The 12,592-nt window shown below is 39.4% G+C and overlaps 1 protein-coding gene across 3 annotated transcripts in view; it reads right to left on the bottom strand.

Annotated features, from left to right (window-relative positions):
• SYNJ2 (synaptojanin 2) overlaps window positions 1-12,032 on the bottom strand; it is a 130,857-nt gene extending 118,825 nt beyond the window's left edge. For 2 of the 3 annotated variants that reach the window (XM_074309431.1, XM_074309432.1), the window contains exon 1: window positions 11,598-12,032. In XM_074309431.1, the coding sequence (XP_074165532.1) occupies window positions 11,598-11,724 (127 nt within the window). In that variant the 5' untranslated portion in view covers window positions 11,725-12,032. The remainder of the gene's footprint in view (window positions 1-11,597) is intronic. The other variant, XM_074309430.1, reaches the window with a different exon arrangement.
• Between the last annotated feature and the right edge of the window lie 560 nt (window positions 12,033-12,592).

Genomic DNA, 12,592 nt, shown 5'->3' on the forward strand with positions numbered 1-12,592 from the left:
AAAAAAATAAACCAAACTCTTATAATTCCTCCTCTACTCAATTAGTACCAATCTTTAAGTGCCATCAGTAAGTGGAACATTATATATTAGCACTAGTTGAGGAAATAAGAGGGAGGCATCTGAAAAATTGGTTAAACATTTATAATTAGTAATTGTGTGTCATACTAACAGCTCAGAAAAGAGAGAAATCAAGACAAGAATTTATTATATACCAAAATTGTTATATTTATGATATATGCAAGATAAATTAGAAATAACTAAGAGGGAAGGCAGTGACAATAATAAGAAGGATGGAGAATGCTTCAAGCAGGATATAGGATTCTAATTGAAATCAAAGTGGGTCAGTATACACTATACATTCTTAGAATCTAGAATGGGCAGTAACAGAATGAAAAGCTTTATATAATGATCTAAAACAATTCCAAACGATTCCTGATAGACGATACTATCTATTCCAGAGAAAGAACTAATGTCAAAGGATATGAACAGACAATTTTCAGATGATGAAATTAAAACTATTTCCACTCATATGAAAGAGTGTTCCAAATCACTATTGATCAGAGAAATGCAAATTAAGACAACTCTGAGGTATCATTACACACCTGTCAGATTGGCTAAGATGACAGGAACAAATAACGATGAATGTTGGAGGGGCTGTGGGAAAACTGGGACACTGATGCATTGTTGGTGGAGTTGTGAAAGAATCCAACCATTCTGGAGAGCAATCTGGAATTATGCCCAAAAAGTTATCAAAATGTGCATACCCTTTGACCCAGCCATACTACTACTGGGCTTATACCCCAAGGAACTACTAGAGAAGGGAAAGGGACCTGTATGTGCCAAAATGTTTGTGGCAGCCCTTTTCATAGTGGCTAGAAGCTGGAAGATGAATGGATGTCCATCAATTGGAGAATGGTTGGGTAAATTATGGTATATGAATGTTATGGAATATTATTGTTCTATAAGAAATGACCAACAGGAGAAATACAGAGAGGCTTGGAGAGACTTACATCAACTGATGCTGAGTGAAACGAGCAGAACCAGAAGATCATTATACACTTCAACAATGATACTGTACGAGGATGTATGCTGATGGAAGTGGATTTCTTCAACATAGAGAAGAGCTAATCCAATTCCAATTGATTAATGATGGACAGAACCAGCTACACCCAGAAAAGGAACACTGGGAAATGAATGTAAACTGTTATTTTTACCTTCTGAATCCAATTCTTCCTGTGCAACAAAAAATTCGGTTCTACACACATATATTGTCTCTAAATTATACTGTAATATATTTAACATATATAAGACTGCTTGCCATCTGGGGGAGGGGGTTGGGGGAGGAAGGGAAAAAATCTGAATAGAAGTAAGTGCAAGGGATAATGTTGTAAAAAATTACCCATGCATATGTACTGTCAAAAAAATGTTATAATTATAAAATGAAATATAAAATTAAAAAAAAAAAATTCTTTGCTACCACAAAAAAAAAAAAAAAAAAAAAAAAGAACTAATGGCATCTGATTGAAGATCAAAGCACACTATTTTCTCTTTGGGGGGGGCAGTATATGGGTGTTTCCTTTTGTTTCTTATTTCATAAGACTAAGATAAAAATGTTTTACATGATTATATATGTGTAATCTATATCATATTGCTTGCCATCTTTGGGGAAGGGAAAATGGAGAGAGGAAAATTGTGGGAATCCAACCAAAGAAATGCAAACAGATGTCAGAAAGATTTGATCTGGTAAATATTCAGTTCTGTTTTATCTTCCAACTATATAAGAAAAGGCATTCTACATGTTCATGTGAAGTATCTTTATCCTGATTCTGATGTTTACAATCTTTTGACCGTGAGCAAATCATTTTCCTTAAAAATCTCAGTTTCCTCAGAATTTTCCCCCTTTTCATCTGGATCTAGAATGACCTAGAGAATGCCTAGGGAAGAGAGTCCTTCATCAGTACAGACTCAACACAATTCTGCAACTTATATTCTTAGATGTCTAGGAACACTGAGAATTTGAATAACTTGTACAGGGTCATATCAGTAGTAAGAGAGACAGGGCTTGAATGTGCTTCTGAAGCTAGCTTTCATACCACTATTTCACACTGCCTTTCCATTTATTTTAAAGATGAGAAACATCTGTGAAATAACACTTGTACTACCTAGCCCCACAGAGTTGTGAAAGAACTATGAGAATCCGAGATAAATGAAAATCATCTTATCTATTCAGGTGGATTTATTCAGTTATCCCCTATTCACCAGAAGAGTATAGATCCATTAAATATTAGGACTGATTATTCTGTCCTCATTATTGTTTGACCACTTGCTCATCCCACTGAGTTTTCAGCCTTTTGGAAAAATTCTTGATAGCACCTTGGTTGTTTTTAATGAGTTAGATGCTTTCTTGCGGCAATAGATGACATACTTATTCATGTTTCCTTTGAGTTAATGTTTTTTCCTTTCGTGAATGGCCAGACAGCACAGATATTATTGATGAGTGAAAAGTCAGCATATAAAAAAAAAGTTACCATCTTATGAACAAATGATGCTTATTAGCAATGTAATAAGCACTGAGGATTCAGAGAAGTTCTTCTTCTCAAGGACATCACACATTCCAATAGGGACATCATAATATAACAGGTTTCAGTGCAAATCAGAGATCAGTCCCATGATCCTTAGGATACATAAGTGCAAAGCAGATCGTGCATCTTCAGTTCATTTCTCATTGTTGAACATATATCTACTTCCCTATAATTTAAAAAAAAATCTATTTCCAATGTTGAACCATTTGACAAGGTCAAGAACTTGGTGTTGAGAAATTTTCTGAGTAGTTGTGGTTGCTGAAGTGGGAGCTGCAGCAGCAATTTCTGGGTCATATTTCCACAGGGATTGCTTCCCAGCATGATGGCTGATTCTGAACTGGAAGCAGAAGAGTTGGGAAGCGGTACAAGTCACTCTTGGGGTTCTTGGGCTTACCTGTGGCAAGCTGGTCACCAGTTGGTGATGGCGGTGATAATGAGGAAAGCAAGCAGTTATTACTCTCTCTCAATGATGATTAAGGAGCTTAGACTGGAAGGAGGGTCAGTGGTGTGTGTATGTGTGGGGGGGCCTTATTCTCATGTCTCTTGGGTTTGAGGTCCTGGGCTATCTTCATTATGATGCATAGTTCACCTTCTGTCTCTTCCTCAGGGTACCTTGCTGCTTCCTTTGGAAGAGTATAATCCAGTAGATTAGATTTTCTTTTTTTTCTTTTTTTTTTTTTTTTTAATTATAGCTTTTTATTTACAAGATATATGCATGGGTAATTTTATAGCACTGACAATTGCAAAATCTTTTGTTCCAATTTTTCCCTCCTTCCCTCCACCCCCCCTCCCCCAGATGGCAGGTTGACCAATGCATGCTACATATGTTAAAGTATAAATTAAATACAATATATGTATACATGTCCAAACAGTTATTTTGCTCTACAAAAAGAATTAGACTTTGAAATAGTGTACAATTAGCCTGTAAATAATCCAGTAGCTTTTCATAAAGTAGGAATTGGAATGGGGTTGGGGAGGGTTTGATAACCATGGGGATTTTTCAGGTCAATATTTTTTCAGAAGCTGGCTACTAGTGGCCCATAAAGTAAAAAACAATTAACAGTAAAACATTTATACAGAAGCTAATTTAAAAAAAACAAAAACAAAAACAAAAAAACCACAAAACTAAGATGCCCATAGTGTTAAGAAAAAAGGTAAAAATTATAAGATCAAGTGAGTATAGTGGTTTTGTTTATTTTTTTGAGCACATTAAGATGTGTCTCCCATTAAACAAAAAGGTCAGTTCTGAAAAGTTGCATCTAAACCCAACCATATTTTAAGTCTATTACACTATTTAAAGGAATCCTGGAGTGATTGTTTACAGGCCCCACCTTTAGAGGGACTGCTGGGAGGGTACAGTAATTTGTCAAGTACTTATGCAAATATGAACTACTATTACTACGTCTTTTAAACAAAAATGAATCCTGGTGTTTCTCTGTCCTGAAACTTTATAGAACAAGTTTAGGATTGAAGTTAGGCAGATGAAGGTGATGAAGAAGAGTTGCTCTCTCTTTAAGCTCTGGTTCCTCTTCAAAACTTACTCAGGAGAGGTGCTGAGCACTAATTTACTCACCATTATTCTCATACTTCTTTGTTTCAACCTCTCTCCTTAGCTCACCTGCAGCTGTTCTGGGAGCACTATGGAGGCCTCTTTGTTGGTATGTTTTTATTGCTCATCTTCATTAGCTGCAGATACCATCACCAACACAGTCTTATTATGTCTTGGCCCAGATACTGAATGGAGACTGAGAAAACAAGGCTAATTCTGCTCATGTACATTAATGGATGTACTCCTAAGGATCTTGCCAAAAAATCCTTGGACACACCATGCTAAAGGCCTGGAGCTGATGGTTTTCAGGTCCAAAATGGAGTGGAATTAGCACAGTGTAAAGGAATATAGTAAATGATTTCCCTTCCTGTGCTATCCTAGATATTCCAACAGCAGCCCTTCTCAAGGGGAAATCAAGACAGCTAAAAATCATAGCTAAAATTTCAGGATGTTAGGGAGTTATTTTGGAGGTGGAGCAAAATTCAGGGAAAACCCAGGAAGGCACAAACATCTCCACTCCAAGAATCTCAGGCTCTCTTGAATCTCTAATAAACGTCCTTCAGAAGGCTATGGGAAGCCACTCTAAAGCTGTCTTCCTGCTGTGATCAATTTCTTCAAAAGTATTTGCTTTGTTTGGGAAAGGACAGCAGGTCTAGATGTTTAGCACAAATTTAGGCCATTCTTTCTGCCTTGGGAAACACTTCAATTTTTCAGCAAAGAACAATGAAGACAAAATCTTACTTAATGACAACAAACCGATTTTAAAAGGATTCAATGCAAGGATTTTTTTTTTCTGAACAACCCTAAGCCAAAATAAGGGCCTACTGAGACTTGCCTCATTCTTTTACAGGTGAATTTCATACAAAAGAGAACCAGAAAAACTAACTCAGTTTTAGTATATTATTCAACTCAATAAGCATTTATTAAGTGCCTTCTATGTGACAGACATGGTACCTAAGGGCTGGTGATAAAGAAAAACAGTACCTGCTTTCAATGAGCTCACAATCTAATAAAGGAGACAATAAGCAAACTATATACAATAGATATGCATGTATATTTTTTATATATATGACTGGTGCAAAATGGAGAAGTGTGTGTGTGTGTGTGTGTGCATGTGTGTGTGTGTGTGAGAGAGAGAGAGAGAGAGAGAAAGAGAGAGAGAGAGAGGGGGGGGAGGGAGAGAAAGAGAGAGAGAGAGAGAGAGAGAGAGAGAGAGAGAGAGAGAGAGAGAGAGAGAGAGAGAGAGAGAGATCAGTCATGTCCAACTTTTCATGACCACATTTGGGATTTTCTTGGTAGATACTGGAGTGGTTTTCCATTTTCTTCCTCTAAACCATTTTACAAATGAAGAAATTGAGAAAACAGGGCTAAGTGACTTAAGTCACACAAGTAGTAAGTATCTGAGGACGGATTTGAACCCAGGAATATCAATTCTTCCTGACTCCAGGCCCAGCACCTGGTAGCCAAATAAAATCAAAGGGGAATACTAGATTAAAGAGGACTAGAAAAAATTTGTAGAAGGTGGGATTTTAATTGAGATTGCATGAAACCCAGGAATCCAAGAGATGGAAATGAGGAGTTAGAGAAATGTGGAAAGGCCAGGGAAAATGTACAGTAAAAATGAAGGGCTTTAGCCTCATGGAGTTTTATATTTCAATACAGGGCAACAGGGAGCCACAGAAGTTGATTGCCTGCCTAGTAAGGAGTGACTCTGAGACTAGGGAGAAAGATTGTAAAGTGAATGGTCAAAGAAAAGAAGCAGATCTCTCAGAGGCTACAATTCAGTTTCCCTTGGGGACTGAAAAAAGTCTGATCATCCTGTTCATCTTATTTTCCAATCTGTATAAAAGGAACCTGCTGGAAGGAACTTCAAGGCGAATTCACTTGACTAATTAATACAGTCATAAAATCTGGGAAAGAGGCAATACCTTACACCAAAGCCTTTACTCTTCTACTTTATAACCATCCCACTAATTCGAATGAAGTCCAACTTCGTAGCCTTAATCCAAATAGAGCAGGTTGATTAAAAAAAATAATAATAGAGGAACCTGCAAGGTTACACATAACCTTTCTTCCCAGAAGCTCAAAAGTAATTTGGGGACATTCTCTCATTAACCTAACTAAACAGTTCAAGGCCTCTCCCCTTGTGGACAGATTTAATACCAAATCTAGGAGCCACAAACACTCCCATACACGGTCCCTAGGGAAAAAGAGGGGGGAGGGGATGAGTTTCAGGGAGAAAGTAGCAGTCAGGATTTAGTGCTCTCTCACTGATAAATCCAAAGGTGGCACTTCTGGAGATAACAGTCCAAAACAAATCAGTCCCACAGCCGCTCCCTCAGGGTGGTGGGGTTCGGCTGCCCGGAGCCAAATATGCACGTTATCCTAACCTAACAAATTCAAATGGGCTGCAGAGAAATAGATTAACCTTAAACAGCTTCAATGACACTCTCCCCCCTCCCGTTCCTAAAGCGATTTAAAAACAAAAACTTTGTGGGTATTCCTTGCCGCAGCTCTACTACATACAATTAAAAAAATCTGCACGTTATTTTGTAGATCAACTGTTAGGAGAAAATGAGTCACCAGATGTAGTTTTTCACTCACCTACACTGCCAATTTAATAAGAAAAAATTTCTTAAAACAGTTCCTGAATTCAACAATTGATATATATATATATATATATATATATATATATATATATATATATATGTAGCCTATGGTTTGCAAAGCTTCTCTGTGTGTTTGTGTATATGCAGGTGAACATACATACACATGTGTATGTATATGGAGAAAGACAGGGACAGAGAGACAGAGACCCAAGAGTCTTAGTGCCACTTTAAGCAAATGGTAGCAAGGCTTTAGTCTATTCCTCTGAGGTAAATTCTGAAATTACTAATTTCAGTTGTACAGCTGAGAAGCCAGATGCTTACAGATGTCAAGTGATTGTTCATAATCACATGGCTAATGATTTTGTCAGGATTTGAATCCAGATCTTCAAGTTTAGTCCAAGTTCCCACAATTACAACTGGAATATATCTTAAGGTCATTTAGTCCAATCCCTTCATTTATAGATGAAAAAATGGATTCCCAGGGAAACTGTGACTTATCACAACGGTGATATATGACAGAGCTGGACCTTGAACCAGGGACCTCTGATTTTGATTACAATGGTCCTTTTTCTACATTCTATCTGCCACTTCTGTATTTGTATTCTACATAAAAGGCTTTGCTTTTGGCCCTAATCTTTTTTTTTTAATAGTTTTTATTTACAAGATATATGCATGGATAATTTTATAGCACTGACAATTGCCAAGCCTTTTGTTCCAATTTTTTCCCTCCTTCTCTCCCAGATGGCAGGTTGAGGAATATATGTTACATATGTTAAAGTATAAATTAAATACAATATGTGTATACATACCCAGTTATTTTGCTGTACAAAAAGAATCAGACTTTGAAATAGAGTACAATTAGTCTGTGAAGGAAATCAAAAATGCAGGAAGACCAAAATAGAGGGATTGGGAATTCTATGTAGTGATCCCTCGTCATCTTCGCTGGGTGTAGCTGGTTCAATTCATTACTGCTCTATTGGAACTGATTTGGTTCATCTCATTGTTGAAAATGACCACATCCATCAGAATTGATCATCATACAGTATTGTTGTTGAAGTATACAACGATCTCCTGGTCCTGCTCATTTCACTCAGCATCAGTTCATGTAAGTCTCTCCAGGCCTTTCTGAAATCATCCTGTTGGTCATTTCTTACAGAACAATAATATTCCATAATATTCTTATACCACAATTTATTCAGCCATTCTCCAATTGATGGGCATCCATTCATTTTCCAGTTTCTGGCCACTACAAAAAAGGCTGCCACAAAGGCTGCACATACAGGTCCCTTTCCCTTCTTTAAGATCTCTTTGGGATATAAGTTTTGGCCCTACTCTTAGAAAAATTTGGAACCTTCCATTTAACAATCATGCTCTGCTAGTTGCATAAGTGATTCATGGCAAATATCTCTTCACAGTTCTTTTAAGTAATAATTAATAAGAGGGACTGACCACCTTATTAGAGTATCTTCTTAAAACCACAAGCCAAGTCAACTCCCTGATCAAGTCTGAGCTTTGCCTGAAAAACCTTTAGAAAATGCCCTTGAGATGATAGAATAATGTTAAGGCAGGATGAAAGATCATTTAGTCCAATCCCCCTCATACTACAGGTAAGAAAACATGCAAAAAAAAAAAAAGTACAATGAATTGCTCAATATCATATGGTAAGTGACAGAGCCAAGATTTGAATTCAAATCTTTCTATTCAAGTCCACAGCTCTCTACACTAAATAATATTGTCTTTTCATTGTGCTGCCATCCCTTCATAAAGCCAAAAATGGTACTACTTACTAATTTGCTGTCTGGGAAGGCTGCTAATTGAAACCAGTCCTTCAATGAGATTAGATGGATTTGAGATGATTCATTCAACTCTCACCTTGTCTCCCACATAACCACTTCTGTATTTTCTAACTAGCTAATCAGGATTAGAAGTATACTGGTCACAGGTGAAAGAAAGGAGCTCACCTGAGGCTTCATTAGTCCTGTACTGAAAATGAGCTAACTAGCTACAAATCACAAGGGACAATGAGCATAGAAAAACAAAACAGAAATGCCTCAAAGCTCTGCCAGTTGAATCTGAAAAAGACATTGCTCAGAAACCTGAAAGAAACTAAAGGCAAGCAGATCTTCCAGCACAATCTTCTACCTCAAAGTTCCTTTTCATTTATTTATTTAAAATGAGGGCATTCTATGGGACTTTAAAAAGTTTTGTTCATTTAAGAAAATTAAATTTAAAAATAAAAATGAGGTCATTCTAGCTTTTCTCAGAGAGGAAAATTAAAAGAAGACTTTCAACCCATAACCTGTGCAGATAAACACTTTTAGTTGGAAGAAATCATTTTTTCAAATATTGTTGTGTCTAATCAATCTGTATTTTTTTAAAGGATTAAACAGCTAGCTCTTTCCCTAGAAAAAGAATGTTCTAATCTTTAGCAGGAAAATATGAAGAAATCACCTTTTTTGGAACTAGTATTACCAATTGGTGGCACAGTGGCTTTTTAAAACAGTTTAACTCAAGTTAAAGAAAAAAAAAAGGTAAAAATGTATCAAATACTCAGTCCAAGATTTGCAGAGAAAAACAAAAACAAACAATGCTAGATTAAATGGCTAATCTGGAAGACTAAAAAAAAACCCGGTAAAACTGATAAAACAATTTCTTTATCATAAGAAATATCTCATATTTGGCTGATATGAAATCACCTTGGAAAACATAATTAAGAAATTAATTTTGTAATGAAAGATATGCCATCCATTGCTTCAATTCATCACTGACTTCACTTTTGAAATAATGAAATTGTGATCGATGTTTACCTCTGAATCTTTTAAGAATAGTAAAACCACTCCTCTCATTCCCCCAAAAAGATATCTTAATATTTTAATTGTAAATACAAATTTGCATATTTTCATCAGTCATTTTATGCATTTTGTTTACCTACGTTTAAGTGGGGGGAAGGGGAGAAGTAATTATATAAAATGTTCATGGTGGTTAAATTTGGGATAGAAATTTCTATTTTTTCTCTTTTAAGCCAAATTTATGTGTTTCCATAGAGGAACATAGAGGTATCCTATTAAAACTGAGATAGGGAGAGCCTGACTTAAGATCTTTGCACGTTATTTCTTAATATAACAACTATTTATTAAGCCTATACTATGTGAAAATAACTGTCCAAGGCAAGAAAAAGATAAAAAAAAAACCAAACAGACCCTTTCTTGAAAGTACTTGTATTCCACTGAGGTAAACCAATTGCATATTTTAAATTCAGAGAAAAGAAACAAAAACTTGTGCTTATAAAAAAATAAAATCTCAAAACAAAGACTACTATATTTTTAAATGACTTTTTGGGGATCAGAAAGTAACTAAAATATCTTTGCAAAGCTTAATAGCTCATAAACATAAAAGTTTTATAAACCAAGAATGTTTACACAAGCAGCTACAAATGCATGCAAATAAAATTAGTATGCCACATAACTTTCTTAATTTTTATTATTATAGCTTTTTATTGACAAAACACATGCATGGATAATTTTTTAACACTGACTCTTGCAAAAACTTCTGTTGCAACTTTTCCCTTCTTTCCTTCCACCCCCTCCCCTAGATGGCAGGTAGTCCCATACATGTTAAATGTTAAAGTATATGTTAAATACTATATATATATATATATATATATATATATATATATATATATATATACATATTTATACAGTTATCTTGTTGCACAAGAAAAATCGGATTTAAAAAGAAGATAAACATAGCCTGGGAAGAAAAACAAAAATTATGCCACATAAATTTCAACAGAATATAGTAAAAATGTCTCTCTCTCCACTCATTATTCAGCCAGTTATATATGCACGAGTTCACAAGTTCAGCAGATTTTTTTATCTACAAAGTTTTGTTTAAACCTTCCCCAATTCTGACTGATGTAGGGAACTAGGAAGTCCGGCCTGAATCCTTCACACAGATGCTAGAGACTAATGCAACTTTGGTGGTTATCTGAATGACAGTTATACTTACTTAGAAAACAAGGTCAAACTCGCTGCCCATCAAGAACCCAAAAGTGCATCCCGCTGTACTGGCAACTACTGGCTATACTCAAATGTGCATCATATATGTTTTCACCATATATCTGCTGACTCCCATAAGTTTCCACCACCTGTCCCAACAGACCAAGCGGTTCACAACATTTCCTATTGTAATCATTTGTTCCAAAAACAAGTGTGGGGAGAGATATGTGCACAGCTAGAGCCAACATAGCTACTCAATCTCTAGAGAGGTCAAATCTCTCATTCTGCAGTGACTGTTGCTCGGTTTCAGACACCAAAGTAAGAAACGATTCGAGCCCGGCTAAGAACTACTTTTTGGGGGCGCGCGTGGTGCCCCACCTCCTGCACCCCACAGAGACCCCCTCTGGTCCACCAGGCAAATCCAAAGCTATGCTTGGAGAGAAGTCACGCTACGTGAGGAGGGATCCTGGCGCTGACCCTCCCAAGCCCCCTCCGCTCACCCGCTGAAAGCCTCCCCACTCTCGAATTCTTAAAGAGAGGTCTGTTCCTAGAGTCCTCGTCCAGGCTTCGCTTGGCACTGGGCACAGCCACCCCCGAGAAAGCCGCGGAAGGGAGAAGGGCAGGATGGCTCCGCTGCCCCGTACCCCGGACACCAGCCACCAACCCCAGGACGCGGCGGCGCCGGGAAGAGCTTTCGGGGCTCCGCCGCTGTGCCCCTGCCCGCCCGGCTCCTGGCAGTGACCTCCCTCCCCAAAGGCGCAGTCCGCGCGTAATCCCGGGCTCCCAGGACAGCGTCCGCCCGGAGCTGGAAGGTCCCGCGCGCCGCCCGCGCGCCAGAGGAAGGAAGGCGAGTACTCACTGAGCGTGGCCACGGTGCCGGCCTCGAAGAGCAGACAGTCGGGGCGGCTGCGGGCCTCCAGCAGGATGCTGCTCTCCCCTGGGGGCTCCAGCCTCCGGAGCAGCCGCAGCCCTTTGCTCAGTGCCATGGGGGGCTCTACTCATAGGCGAGGAGGGGACCGCGAGGCACCGAGCAGGAGGCAGGAGAGGAGCGCCACAGTCCCCAGGCACCTCCAGCTTCCCCGGGTGCTGCCAGCCGCCCGGCCCGAGCGCCGGTACCCGAGTCCCCGAGCTGGCCAGTCTCGGGTGCTGCCCCCGCTTGCTCCCCTAGGAGGAAGCCGCTGGCAGCGGCCCAGCTGGCCCGGGACGCCGAAGACTGGGAGCTTAGGGGGAAAACCGCCAAATTCTCCTCCCTGGGCCGGGCCTTCCACGCTTTGAGCAACTTTAGGGAGTTTCACTTTGTCCCCCTCCCCCCAGCCCGGCCCACCGCTGGCTCCTCCTTCTCCTCCTTCTCTCTCCCTCTCTCTCTTCTTCCCCACTCCTCCCTCTTGCCCCGGGGCAGGTGAGAGTTGTGGGCAGACTCCCTAGAATTCTCTGCACTTCCTTTCTTCGGGTTCAAAAGGCTTAGTGCTCCCCCCAGAGGTCAAGGTGGCGGCGATTTCTGCCCCAGTTAGCCAGAAGGCTGCCGGCCGGATTGGAAAGTCAAAACGCGTGTTCTCCGAGCTGCTCCAGAGTTCGCCTGCTTGTATCTCGGCCCTCGTCTGCAGGTCATGCAGCCTCCTGCGGTCTGGGCTCCTCCGAAGCCTCGTCAAGAAGGGAGAATTCTCAAAGCCTTCTGGGGAAGTGCCAGGGTCTTCTCCAGGTTGTGGGAGATAAGAAGCGACATTCCACGCATTCTACAGAACTCTGGGGGGAGTTCCAGCAGTTCTACAGTTACAAAGAGAAAAAAGAGAGAAAGGGTGGGGGGAGAGAGGGAGAAGAAAAAAGAGAGAGGGAGAGAGAGAGAAGAAAAAAACG

This window comes from Sminthopsis crassicaudata, chromosome 4 (assembly GCF_048593235.1).
Source record: "Sminthopsis crassicaudata isolate SCR6 chromosome 4, ASM4859323v1, whole genome shotgun sequence".
Classification (NCBI taxonomy): Eukaryota; Metazoa; Chordata; class Mammalia; order Dasyuromorphia; family Dasyuridae; genus Sminthopsis; species Sminthopsis crassicaudata.